At 39.1% G+C, this 12,305-nt stretch overlaps 1 protein-coding gene across 1 annotated transcript in view; it reads right to left on the bottom strand.

Moving 5' to 3' along the window:
• Pcca (propionyl-CoA carboxylase subunit alpha) overlaps nt 1-12,305 on the bottom strand; it is a 301,422-nt gene that overhangs the window by 249,812 nt on the left and 39,305 nt on the right. Inside the window, exons 5-6 of the mRNA XM_027388941.2 lie at nt 6,464-6,577; nt 4,485-4,538 (exon numbers count right to left, since the gene is read on the bottom strand). Coding sequence (XP_027244742.1) covers nt 4,485-4,538; nt 6,464-6,577 — 168 coding nt within the window. The remainder of the gene's footprint in view (nt 1-4,484; nt 4,539-6,463; nt 6,578-12,305) is intronic.

Below are 12,305 nucleotides of genomic sequence, written 5' to 3'. Positions count from 1 at the left end.
TCTAAAGAGGTAACAGAGCTCACCTTTGATCCCAGCCAGCACTTGGGATGACACACCTTTAATCCGAGCACTAGGGAGATGAAAACAGGAGTGATATGGCTGGGCAGAGAAAAGAATGTAAGGCAGGAGGAGGTAGGAACACATTGCATTCTGAGGTTTGGTGGGGAGGCAATCTGAGTAGCGATGCAGTGAAGTGCAGTCTGAGGTTTGGCGGATCTCCCCTTTGGTCTGAGCATTAGTAGAGGTCACTTCTCTGATCTTCAGCTTTAAGCCCAATATCTGTCTCTGGGTTTTTATTATTAATACCAATTATTACTCACTCTACAAGAAATAGTTTAAAATAATACAGCATTCAAAAAGAGAGTAAAGAAATAAAAAAGGAAAAAGGCTACATAAGAGAAATACACAGGATGTCTGGATCTTGTGTGGTGCTTTGTTGACTTTGAATTTTTTAAATGCAAATAAACAAAAAGCAATAGCTACTGAGTGACATTGGATTATGGACACTGCTAAATTAAACCAACCTATCTATTTTAAGAAGGTCTTATCTTCAGAATGGAAGTCAAAAAATGTGTTGCATCAGGGGAGAGGTGCTATTGTTTCAAGGCTATGGATGCCTTCAAAATTAATGAAGATTAGATTTGATTGGGGAAACCTCCTGAAAATCTTAGCTGCAGACATAAAGGGAAAAAGCCAAGAAAAACTACAGGACAGGTGATGTATATGTTGATCCCTCCACATGGGAACAGCTCTGTGACTTGGATGAGACATGATAAATCTTGTTAGCTATAGAGTCCTCATGACTTATTATTACCTGCCACCCTTTCATTTGGTTATCAGTCCAAACAGACTTATAAAGTTAGCAAATGCCTTTTACCTGTTCAAACATAAAAATCTTCTTCAGCTGACTGTGCACACCACACATTCCATGCTTGTGTTAATACAGACATATATGTCACCATTAAAATTTTATGTGCTTTCAGAAATAAAAAATGAACTGCACACAAATGAAAACAAGTAGTCTCAAAATGCCTCTGTTACAGAGTCTGCAAAATTCTGCAACCAGAACAAAGCTGCTAGCTGAAATGCTCCAGCCTCACAAACTACTCCAGACAAGAAGTCAGATAAGCTCTACACTTTCACATCACACACAGACTAAACAAAAAATAATACAGCTAGCTCTCCCAGGACTAGACCATTATCTCAATTTTCTCAGGGTTCACTAGAGATGCCATCACCCACAGAAAACAAAAAGCAGTCTAGAGAACATGATGACCACATTCCTAAGAGATGGGATGGGTGGTTTTTGGTTGTTCAATGGATTACAGATGTTTATCATCATTTGGGGGGGTTGGTTGCAAGTTGTTGTTGGTCATGGTAAGAGAGAAAGCTAAGCAAAAGAGATTAGATTCAGGATCTTGTTCTGAAAAGAAAAAAGGGGATATGATAAGATAAAAGGGTAGATTATTGAATCTACTTTTAAAGTAAAAAAGAAACTACTAATCTTAAATATTTTGCATATGGATTTTTATGTATTAATGCAAATTTAAGGTTATTTCTGGTTAGAACATACTGTATATATGTTTCTACTCTTGTTTAAGGTATTGTACCTATGCAGCTCATTTAAAAATGTAATGTAAAAGTCTAGTCCTTGAAAGCTATTTAGGATAATTAAGAAATACTAACTAACTAGTAGTTAGTCATCTCTAACAATCAAATGTGTAGCCATGTTAGGTATGTTTTAAAGGTCAAACAGGAACATTTTAGATAGATGGTCTTTAAATACTTCAGAGACCTACAGAATATGGTGTTTAAGATGTTTTAATAACATAAGGCTTTTCATGACAGGGAGACATATCTACTCCAGGCAGCAACAATTTACTTCAAAAAAGGATGATGGGTATTGAAGAACCTCCATATAGAGTTTGCTTTCATTGTGGCAAAGCTAGCCACTGGGCAAGGAATTGCCCTCGCCTTGATTAGTGGACAGTATGCTTTCCAAATTGGACAAGCAGAACATAAAAGAAGGCAGCTGCCAAACTTTGCCAAGACAAGGAGGGACCGCCCTTCAAAATTCCTGCTTCACAGAAAATTCCATCAGATACTCTGAGCCTGCAGGCCAAAGACGGACGCCCCAACATTGCAGAGGAACCGTGGGTGACTGTCCAGACAGCCAAATGTCTCTGTGGTCCCTATAGTTTTGAAAGTTGAAAGTTTGCTCTACACTTCCTGTTTACTCAAGAAATGTTTTATCCTTCTTGGGTCTCTGATGGAGATTGAAGACTAGATAGTTATATAGTTTTCCTTGTTACCAAATTCAGACAAAAAAAAAAAAAGAGGTAAAGTTTATAAGGTTGAGAAACATAAAAGCTTAAGTTGTTTATCTAAGAAGATGTTTTTAGATCTGAAAAGTTATTTTTAGGATGATGATACAAGTTGTGATAGAAAATGGTTTAGGTATAAAACTTTGGACTCACCAAGATAGGATAGATAATGGAGTAATTTCTCCAAATTCAAATGGACTGAACATTGTGAATGTAAGTCTTACATGATAATTGTTCTTACTGTATATAGTTTTTTCTGCATTAGAGTTAAAACAATTCCGATTTATTTAAGCAAAAAGGGGGAAATGGTGTGGGATATTTGTACACCGTGTGCATCTGTGTGGCTGTCATTGGTATAATAAAAAGCTGAATAGCCAATAGCAAGGAAGGAGGTGTAGGTGGGACTTCTGGGCAGAGAGGAAGAGGAGAAGGAACCCAGGTACACAGAGTTTGCCAGAGACTCTGAAGAAGTCGAACATATGCTACAGAACAGAGGTAACCAAGCCACGTGGCAGAACGTAGATTAATAGAGTTAAGTTATTAAGTTAAGTAATTAAGTTATAAGAGCTAGTTGGAAAAAGCCTAAGCTAAGGCCAAGCTTTTGTAATTAATAATAAGTCTCCAGGTCATTGTTTGTGGGCTGGCAGTCCAAGAAAGTCCGACAACAATGCTTGCTACACCTGGTGTAAACCTAGTAAACCCTTTCCTCCGCAATTTGCTTTTTGATCATGGTGTTTCATCATAGCAATAGAGACACCAACACAATGACTAGATACGTGAATCACCACACTGGCCATATCATTTAACTTTCCTGAGTGTCAATAATTCATCTATGCCTGGAGTTACCAACTTCCAAAAAGAGTATATGGCATGTATTTTAGGGCTTAGCAGGTCAGTCATCTCTCTTGTCAAGGACAAAAGCAGCCATAGACACATATATAAATGAAGGGGCATGAGTGGGTTTGAATAAAACTTTATTTATAAAAAGCAGGATGCATTTGTCTCCCAAATGTTTTCCAACATTTTATCTATACAAATGTAAATATAAAAGACTACATTATGTGAGAACATTTGAGTTTAAGTTACTATAAACATTCTAGACTATAGTTCTGCAATCTAAATCACTGTTCCAACTTAAATTTAGACAGTTTTGAGTTTCATCTAGAAACTGAAAACTACACTCATAAAGCAATGCTCCAAAGAATAAAATACAAGTTACAAAGTGGGGGAAAAGAAGTCTAGCAGATTAGAATAAGATATTTTAGTATCTGACATAATTGACCCGATCACCACAACAGTTTTAACACTAATTAATCATATTTTAGTTCCTAAAAACCTTAGATTTCAGTGCCATCTTGAATATAATTATAAATATATCTTTAAAAAGTTAGTTTGGTACAAATATAGTTTCATTTACCTAATGAGGACAGTGCTATGAGGGTAACACTCAGACCACAAAAGTTTTCCAAGCTCGTGGTATAACAATAAACAACTGTACAAGTCAATGAACAACCTGACCTATTTACCTAAAGATTCGTTTTTATTTTCTAACTATGTGTATGCATGTGTGTCTGCATAAAGTGTGTGTATATGACTCCAAATGCCCACAGAAGCCAGAAGAGGCAGATCACGTTCTGCAGGACTAGATTTACCAGAGGTTATAAGTCACCCAATGTGGATGTTAGTAACCAAATTTGAGTCTCCTCCAACAGCATCTATTCTCTTAACCACCAAGCCCACATTTACATTTTAAAATTTGAAATTTTTTATTTTAAAACTCAAAGATCAAATAATGTAACAAATTGATCAGAGTGGTGACTCTAATTCTTTTTGTTTGGTTGCTTGGTTTTGGGGTTTTTTTGAGACAGGGTTTCTCTGTGTGTCCCTGGCTGCCCTAGAACTCGCTCTGTAGACTGGGGGGGTGGGGGGGAGCTGCCTTGAACTCACAGAGAATCCGCCTGCCTTTGCCTCCCAAGTGCTGGGATTAAAGGCGTGCACCACCACGCCTGGCTCTTTTCCATTCTTATAGTTGCTCATCAAGACCTGCCTGGATTACAGAATGAAAACATTCACTTTTTAACAATTATCAAGAAGTCAGTAAATCAATTAGAATTCTATAATGAACAGCTCTGTCTCATTTCTGGCTTGTTACAGACTTACCAAGCACCTTGCAAACTCTTTGTTTTCTGACAGGAATCCATACCCTGGGTGTACCTGAGAAATGAAAAGGAAAGGTTCTTTTAACTTTATCATATTGTCAATCTGCCTGAGCCACAAGGTATTCACTGTTCCAGTGTGTTGAAGGTGACTTCCTCACTGACCAGTTCTATTGCACCTCTCTGAGTAGAGAATAAATTCCTCCTTTGTTCTGTCTCCGGGCAGCTACGTCTTGCCCAGCTGCACTTGTTTACTCTAGCCAACAGAAACTCACTTGACTTATCCTGAGGCTGGTCAACAAGTTTAGAGAACTTCACAAGGGCTAGTGGGTCAGAGAATTATGATCTACAGACTTGGGGCAAAATAGATGAAAACTTCAAGAACAGCCAGCCATTCTTAGAGATAAAGGCCATACTTGCCAGATGTGGTGGCACAAGCCTATAGCCCTAGCACTCACAGAGGCCGGCAGATCTCTGGAATTTGAGTCCAGCCTGGTCTACATAGTGAGTTCCAGGGCAGCCAGCACTAGGTAGAGAAACCGGATGGATGGATGGATGGATGGATGGATGGATGGATGGATAGATGGGTGGATGAGGCCAAGCTCTAAGCCACATAGTACATCTTATTCCCAATAGCAGAAGGTGTTCTAACACTCCCTAGAACCTCTGTCAAACTGCACTTGAGGTTTGGCTCAACTTTTACTTTGTTGTTTTACTATTAATTTTCCTTTTTGGTTTCTGTTCTTTCTCTCCTCACTCCAAATTTGGTCATTCAAATCACTCTATGTTATCTTCCCTACCAGGCAGAGTGTACACTCTAACCTGTGTCCCAGTCAAGTCATTTTTCACTCTATTACACAGTCAACCCTAAGTCACACCAACATCAGTCAGTGTTGGAACAATTTATAGTAAAATACTAAAAGGAAAGTCAGATTCCTGAAGGAGGCAATTGGGAACCAAAACAACCACAAATCTGATGCTTGAATCCAAGCCAAGTGACTTGGACATGGTATAGAATAATTTAAACACTACACAATAGGGAAAGACCTTCACCCCACCATTTCATTTGAATGGGAAATACCAGGGAAACTGTGTGTCTGACAAGTGGCATTACACATTTTTCTCCTGTTAAAAACACTAAGATGCTGTGAGCATCTATATGACAATATAGAGTCATAGCCTAGGGTTTTCCTGTTTGTTCGTTCATTCGTTTGTTTGTTTAAGTATTTCTTTCTAAAGAAATGAGCAGAGCAGTAAGGAAGTCCATCCAGGATGGTGCCAGGTGCTGGCTGTTTTCACACAACTGTGTTGATGACTCTGCTTTTAATAGTAAATGTACAGTCAGTTCTCTGGTTAAAAAACAAAAATCAAAAATTACTATACCTGATGTCAGAAACTAGTTTTTTATTGTTGTTTTCTTGGATTCCACTCCTTCCAACAAAAAATTAGGGGTGGGGAGAAAGGATTTACCAGTGTATGCTATTAGCATTTTGTTGACACTAACAAAACTGAGATAATTACCAAATACACTGTTTTCATTTCTAACAATGCAAATGAGTGTGAACGATTTTTAAATGACTAGATTGAAATTTAAAGTCTTCCCAGAACCTGCTTATATCACACAAGTTTGGGGCTTTGTTTTGTTGTTGTTGTTGTTGTTCTTAATGCCCTTATTACACTGAAAGGGTTAATACTCAAAACTAATTGGGATTTCTTTCTTCCTGGCAAATGTGGAACTGAACTGAAGCCGCTCCCTGGTGTGAGAGCTGAACCCAGCAGCCACCTGCGGCATCAGCCACCAACACTGCCAGATGCTACAAAGCCTTTGATTTCCAGTAGCGGATCGGCCACATTTAACTCATGAGACACACACTAACTGCAACGGCGTTTTCAATCATTCTTTCTATGTTTTCTAATACAAACTCCAGCTTTCTGCTCGCTGCATATGAGACAGCTGCGGAAGACAGGTTCATTCAGACTCACAGCTTGGGCCCTGGTTGTCTTAATGGCTTCCATGATGGCATCCATGTTGAGGTAGCTTTGACTGGTGGGAGCTGGGCCAACACAGACAGCCTCATCCGCCATTTTCACGTGAACCTAAAGCGACAAATCCCTGCGTTAACAGATGCTCTCTGAAAAGAATTACAACCACCCATAAACCGATTGTTTCACAGTTACCCAGAGAATCGAATTTCTTTTCGAATACACACACACAAAAAAAAAAAAAAAAAGGCTCAAGGTCTGTGTTACCCAAGACTTCATTACGGATGCCTCACCCACTGCCTAACTAAGGAATTTCTGTAACACACCTGTATCCCCTCTTCGGTTCATCCATGCATAAATCTGATATCAAAAATGACCTCGCTACGTGGATCCAGAGTTGCCCGATATTTTAATAACAGGCACATTCATGCACAGTTCTGAGCAAGCTCCCCAGGACGTTGGATAATTAGAGGGACTGAATGCAGGGATGCCGTGAGTATCCCTCCAGAGCATCAGGCCAGCACCAGGCTCAAATTAAAGCCCACAACTAAAGACTTCAATATCATAACACATGAACCAGAAAATTCAGAGAAACATTTAAATACTCTCACATCCGAGCCTTGCCCATTTTACATTTAATCTAAAAAAAAAAAACAATGTGTGCTGTAATCCTTCAATCTATTCAAATTCAGGCATGTGCATTCCATTTTTAAGACAACTCACTCTACATTATTTTAGTCTATCTGTTTTTGCTTAAGAGGAGGCTAGGTAGGCATTTGATAGTGAAAGAGGAACTGTTTAATTCCAAAACGAATTTATTCTTTTTATTTTTATATTTTATAATTTTATATAATTTATATAATTTATAATTATATTTTATAATTTTAAATTATCTTAGTATATTTTTCAACTGGCATCTTCTAATAATTTTACAGCTTAAACTCACAATCAGATTATAATTATTTTGAAAGGCAGATACATAAAACTGGGTATAAACAAACACCTGAACATTTATGATCCATTTCTCTAGTGGAGGGGGATCTATAGTAGGAAACACTTCAGTGTCTCTAATCTCTACTTCTAAACTAATTTTTAAAAACTACTTTGTGAAATGAGAGCTGAAAACTTAGAACATGGCCTTTTAGAAAAACATCAGAATTCTTTTTATTCAGTAAAAAAATTTCCAGTTAAGTGGAAAGGTCATTGCATATTAAAAGGTAAATGATAACCCGATCAAGGAGGTTACAGGCCAATATCTTAACACAAAATGTTCAAATATATACACTCCATTAATGGCACAAACTGCAAGGAAAGGCAGCCTTGCTTGAAAGGGGCTTTGGAATATCCTATATTTGAAGCAGGCTCTCTCCCATTATTTATCATTGCCTGGCTTGTGCTCAGCTTTGTGTTTCTCTGCTCCTCTCAGACCATTTCAGATCTGCTATTATCAACATTGCTGTTGTCGTCAGGAAGACTGTGTGTTTTGCTTGTTTTCTGTGGGTGAGGTCCCTTGGTCTCTTCATTCTGAAGAGACTTTGCTTACAAAAGCTTTTATGTTTCAAAAACTTCAACATCTTGAAAAACAAAATTTTAAGTAATTTAATAGAAAAGAAAAACTACAACAATCATAGACTTAACCGGAAGCAAAATAATACAGCAAGATTTGCTATGGTGCAAAAGACCAACATGTGGTGGTAAGACCTCTCCCACATCCAAAGACAAAGTGCTTTTCGAAAGAGAGTGCTGGTTAATATTCAAGCACACACAGATTTTTTCTACTTTTAATTTTTAATTTTTTTTTTTTTTTTTGTAGGAGAGTTGTTTGGATCAGGCTATTATTTCCCAAGTAGTGAGTGTCTGGGTGCAAGGGTGTTATTTTTAAACTTACAGGACTGAAAAAGAATCATCTTCCCATTGTCTTTTTGAAAATAAAAGTATGCTTATCTAGCATGCTTAAGGCCTTGGGTTCAATACCCAGCAACACACACACACACACACACACACACACACACACACACACACACCCCACACAAATCTAATTACTTAAATGTGTGGCTATAGACAAGTTAGGACTGGTGCCTAAATTTTGAAAACTTTGACTTAATAAAAAAAATCCATTAAAACGAATGAGATATGCTGAAATATTACAATAACCCCTATGTTTATCGAGGTAGTATATTTAGCCTAAAATGGGATGGTCTGAATGGAAGCTCTCAATACCTTTAAACCAGTATAGTCTGAAACAGGAAGAGACTTCATGTCTGTATCTCTCAATAAGGAGGATGACCATCAATACGTGTGTCTTCTGCAGTTGGGGTTTTCTTTGGGCTGCCAACGAGCTCCCAAATAAAGACATGGGAACTAATTAATTATGAATGTTTGGCCTTAGCTTAAGCTTATCCCACCAACTTTTAACTTAATTTAACTTGTTTCTATTCATTCTGTGTGTCCTACTTTCCTGCTTCTTCCATGTCTGGGTGGCCCCTGGTATCTCCTCCTCCTCCTTCTTCCCCCACCCCTACGCCAGCCTAAATTCCTCCTCCTTCTTACTCTCTCTGCCAGGAAGTTCTCCCTATACCTCCTCCCTTGCGATTGGCCATTCAGCTTGTTATTAGACCAATCAGGTGCCATAGACAAGCAAGGTAAAACGGCAACACATCTTTACATAGCTCAACAAATATTCTGCAACATAAATGCAACACATGTTTACATAGTTGAACAAATATTCCTCAACAGTCTTCCATGTGATAACTTTCAAGGCAAAATATTCTCCACAACACCAACAGACTCACAAAATGGAGACTAGATAGGATTCTTACCAGAACCAGAAAGGCTCACCTAACTCAACCAGACATTAGGATCTACCAACTCTAACTCAAACATTACCAACGTGAAAACTACTAAGAACTGGAAAAGTGAAGAAAGAAAAGTGGACTACACAAATCTTAATTTGAGGAATTGAAAAGAATTACTTTCAAGCAATCAGATAAACTCCTATTTCTAAAAAGACAATTTAATCTCTGCACTTGCTTTGGTTACATTTTATTAAAGTAACATGTTTAATTCATGATTATTTTGAAGGGTAGAATTAAGGACTTTGATAGTTTTCCAAGTATAAATCTCAACTCAAAAAAATGACAAGAACAACCAGGCAGTGGTGGTGCACACTTTTGATCACAGCACTTGGGAGTCAGAAGCAGGCCAGCCTGGACTACATAGTGAGTTCAAGAACAGCCAGGGCTACACAGAGAAACCCTGTCTGGGAAAAAAAAAAAAAAAAAAAAAAAAAAAAAACAGAAGAAGGAGGGGGAAGAAGAAGAGGAAAAGGAGAAGGAAGAGGAAGAGGAAGAGGGGGAGGAGGAGGAGGAGGAGAAGAAGAGAACAAAACAGCTACAAAACCCAAAACTTTTGGCGATTTTTTTTTTAGTTTAATTCACATATGTGAGTGTTTTGCTTGCATGTATAAAATGTACAAGCAGGGTCTACAGAGACCAGAAGAGTGTGTAGGATCCCCTAGAGCTAGAATCACAGATGGTTGAGAGCCACCAAGTATGTGCTGGGAATCAAACCTGGTCTTCTGGAAGAGCAATCAGTGTTCTTAATCACTGAGCCATCTCCGCAGCCCCCTGGCCCATTTTCTACAGCCCTTTTCTTATGTCAAAAAGATAATTGAGATGGATCCAACAGGAAGCAGGTTTGTTTATTGTTGTGCTTTTGTTTTTCAGAGTGTGTCTTGAAGGGATGCAGGTGCTGATGATGGGGGAACAGGACTGGAGGTATTATACTACAGGCTCTTTGTAGACACAACAGGAAAAAGAGAGATGTGGAGGAAGAGGAGCAGACACTAAATTCCCCTGGCAGGTGCACAGGGGACAAGAGAACTCTGGGATACAGCAAAGAGGAAACAGAGATGTACGAGGAACAACAGGGTTGGGGTGGGGACTAGTACCTGGATGTAAGAGTTAGAAAAAGCAGAGTGAAGGCTGAGGTATGGGTTTGTTCTCTTTTGCTAACTTAGGAAAACTTTGAGAAGAAAACTATGTAAATAAGGAACTAAGAATAGCCGGTACATGAAGCAATTCAAAAAGAGCAGGAGAGGGCAGAGGGTGGAGCTCACCACCCATACAAGGAGGGCCGACCAGGGTTTAACCAGAAAACACTAAAGGAGAGCGGAGAGAGCAGAAGACAGACAAGGGAAAGGAGCAAACAAAACAAGGTCAGGGTGAGGAACAAGTGCGGGCAGTTTTATTAAATTAAAGGGGCCAGCCTCAGGAAGTTTCTCTTTTATCTATGAAGCAAAAGACAAGGCAGTTTTCTAATACAAGGAAACGGGAGTCAATGATGGTAGAAGAAAATGGAAGAAGTTGGAATTGGTCAGTGGGGAAAGGGAAGAATAAGCCAACTAGAGGCCCAGAAAGGAGGCCAGGTGCTGTGCATTCTCTAGTGACTCTTTGTTGGGAAAGAACTGGGGCCAAATTGGCATGTATGATCACAAGTTGTCAGTGTGCGCATGTTTGGGTGGATGTGTGTTGATGTCAGAAGTCTACAATCACCATCCACCTTCTATACATGGAGGCAGGGTCTTCTACTTGAACCTAGAGTACTGGGATTAGACATGGGCCACACACACCCCAGGCACTTATGTGGGAAACCAAATGGGACATCTCACCAGTCCCTAAGAGGGGGACTTCAAGTAGCCTTTGGAGTTGACAAATCAGATCTCCCTTGATCTTGGAGACAGACTTAATACAATAATGAAAACAGAAGGTAATCTTTCTGGGCTGAAAGCAAATGTCAAGTGAGAAAATAACAATGAAGACTAGTCTTCCACGGAGACGAACTGACACCAGGTGTGCAAACACGCTTCATGGTCTCCCAGGATTGCTGGCCCAGAACACCCTCTGACTGCACACTGATAAAACTCTTCAGAGAGATCATCTCTCCCCAGACAAAGGCCTTAAAAACAGGGGCTCACAGACCTCTGTAGAAGCCCCTTGGGTGAAGTAGCAACAGCCAAATATGAGGCCATGAAGACACCCAACAACCAAGAGAGAGAGTCTATACAACATATCTACACTCAATAAAGTTCTGGAAATGGATGGCAGTGAGTATCAGTGTTTAATACTACACAACTGACACTTCAAAATGAATGAAATGTTAAACTTCTTTATGTCATTTACCATAATAAAGTCCACATGTAACTCTATGGCTCTGTAGCAATACCAAGACCATTACTGAAAAAAATAGTGAAGGAGTGCACATTTGAGGAGATGTATCACACAGTAAAAAGTAAGACACTAGCTGAGAAACACAGTGTTCCAAAGAAAAACAAAGGAAGGAGAAAGAGCCTGAAAGGTCAGCCACAGTGACAAGTCTGCACTGCTTCACACAGTTCTAATAAGATGTGGGTAGTCACCAAAAGTCACGGCATCCCAAAGCCATTGCTACAGCCCCACAAGACAATACCACTGTCCCGTGTTTGTAGTGCAGGAAATAGACATTATAATTTTCTTAACTCATATACTCAAGTGTTTTATACGTGCATTTACTAGCTTGATTAAAATCAATTTTTAAAGCTTAGGCGGTAAGGGAACAAACACCATCGATAACCATAACTGTTACTCAACGGTCCTTTCAACATCTCTCAGTCCCATTTCCTACCCTTCAGCTATTCCCAGCCTTTCTAGTATCCTCCCAGCCTCCATGAGCATTTTTGCATGAATGTGTTCCACTCTGCATTTAGTTTTCTTCGTATAGCTTACCCACACTGTGGATCACTCTGCACCTTGCTTCATCACTTTTTGAACAGTCTACCTCCATTTTTAAATGCTACCCAAAACTC

This window comes from Cricetulus griseus, assembly GCF_003668045.3.
Source record: "Cricetulus griseus strain 17A/GY chromosome 1 unlocalized genomic scaffold, alternate assembly CriGri-PICRH-1.0 chr1_1, whole genome shotgun sequence".
In the NCBI taxonomy this organism is placed as follows: domain Eukaryota; kingdom Metazoa; phylum Chordata; class Mammalia; order Rodentia; family Cricetidae; genus Cricetulus; species Cricetulus griseus.
Note: the sequence above shows the minus strand (reverse complement) of the source record. Positions and strands in the feature narration are given on the sequence as shown.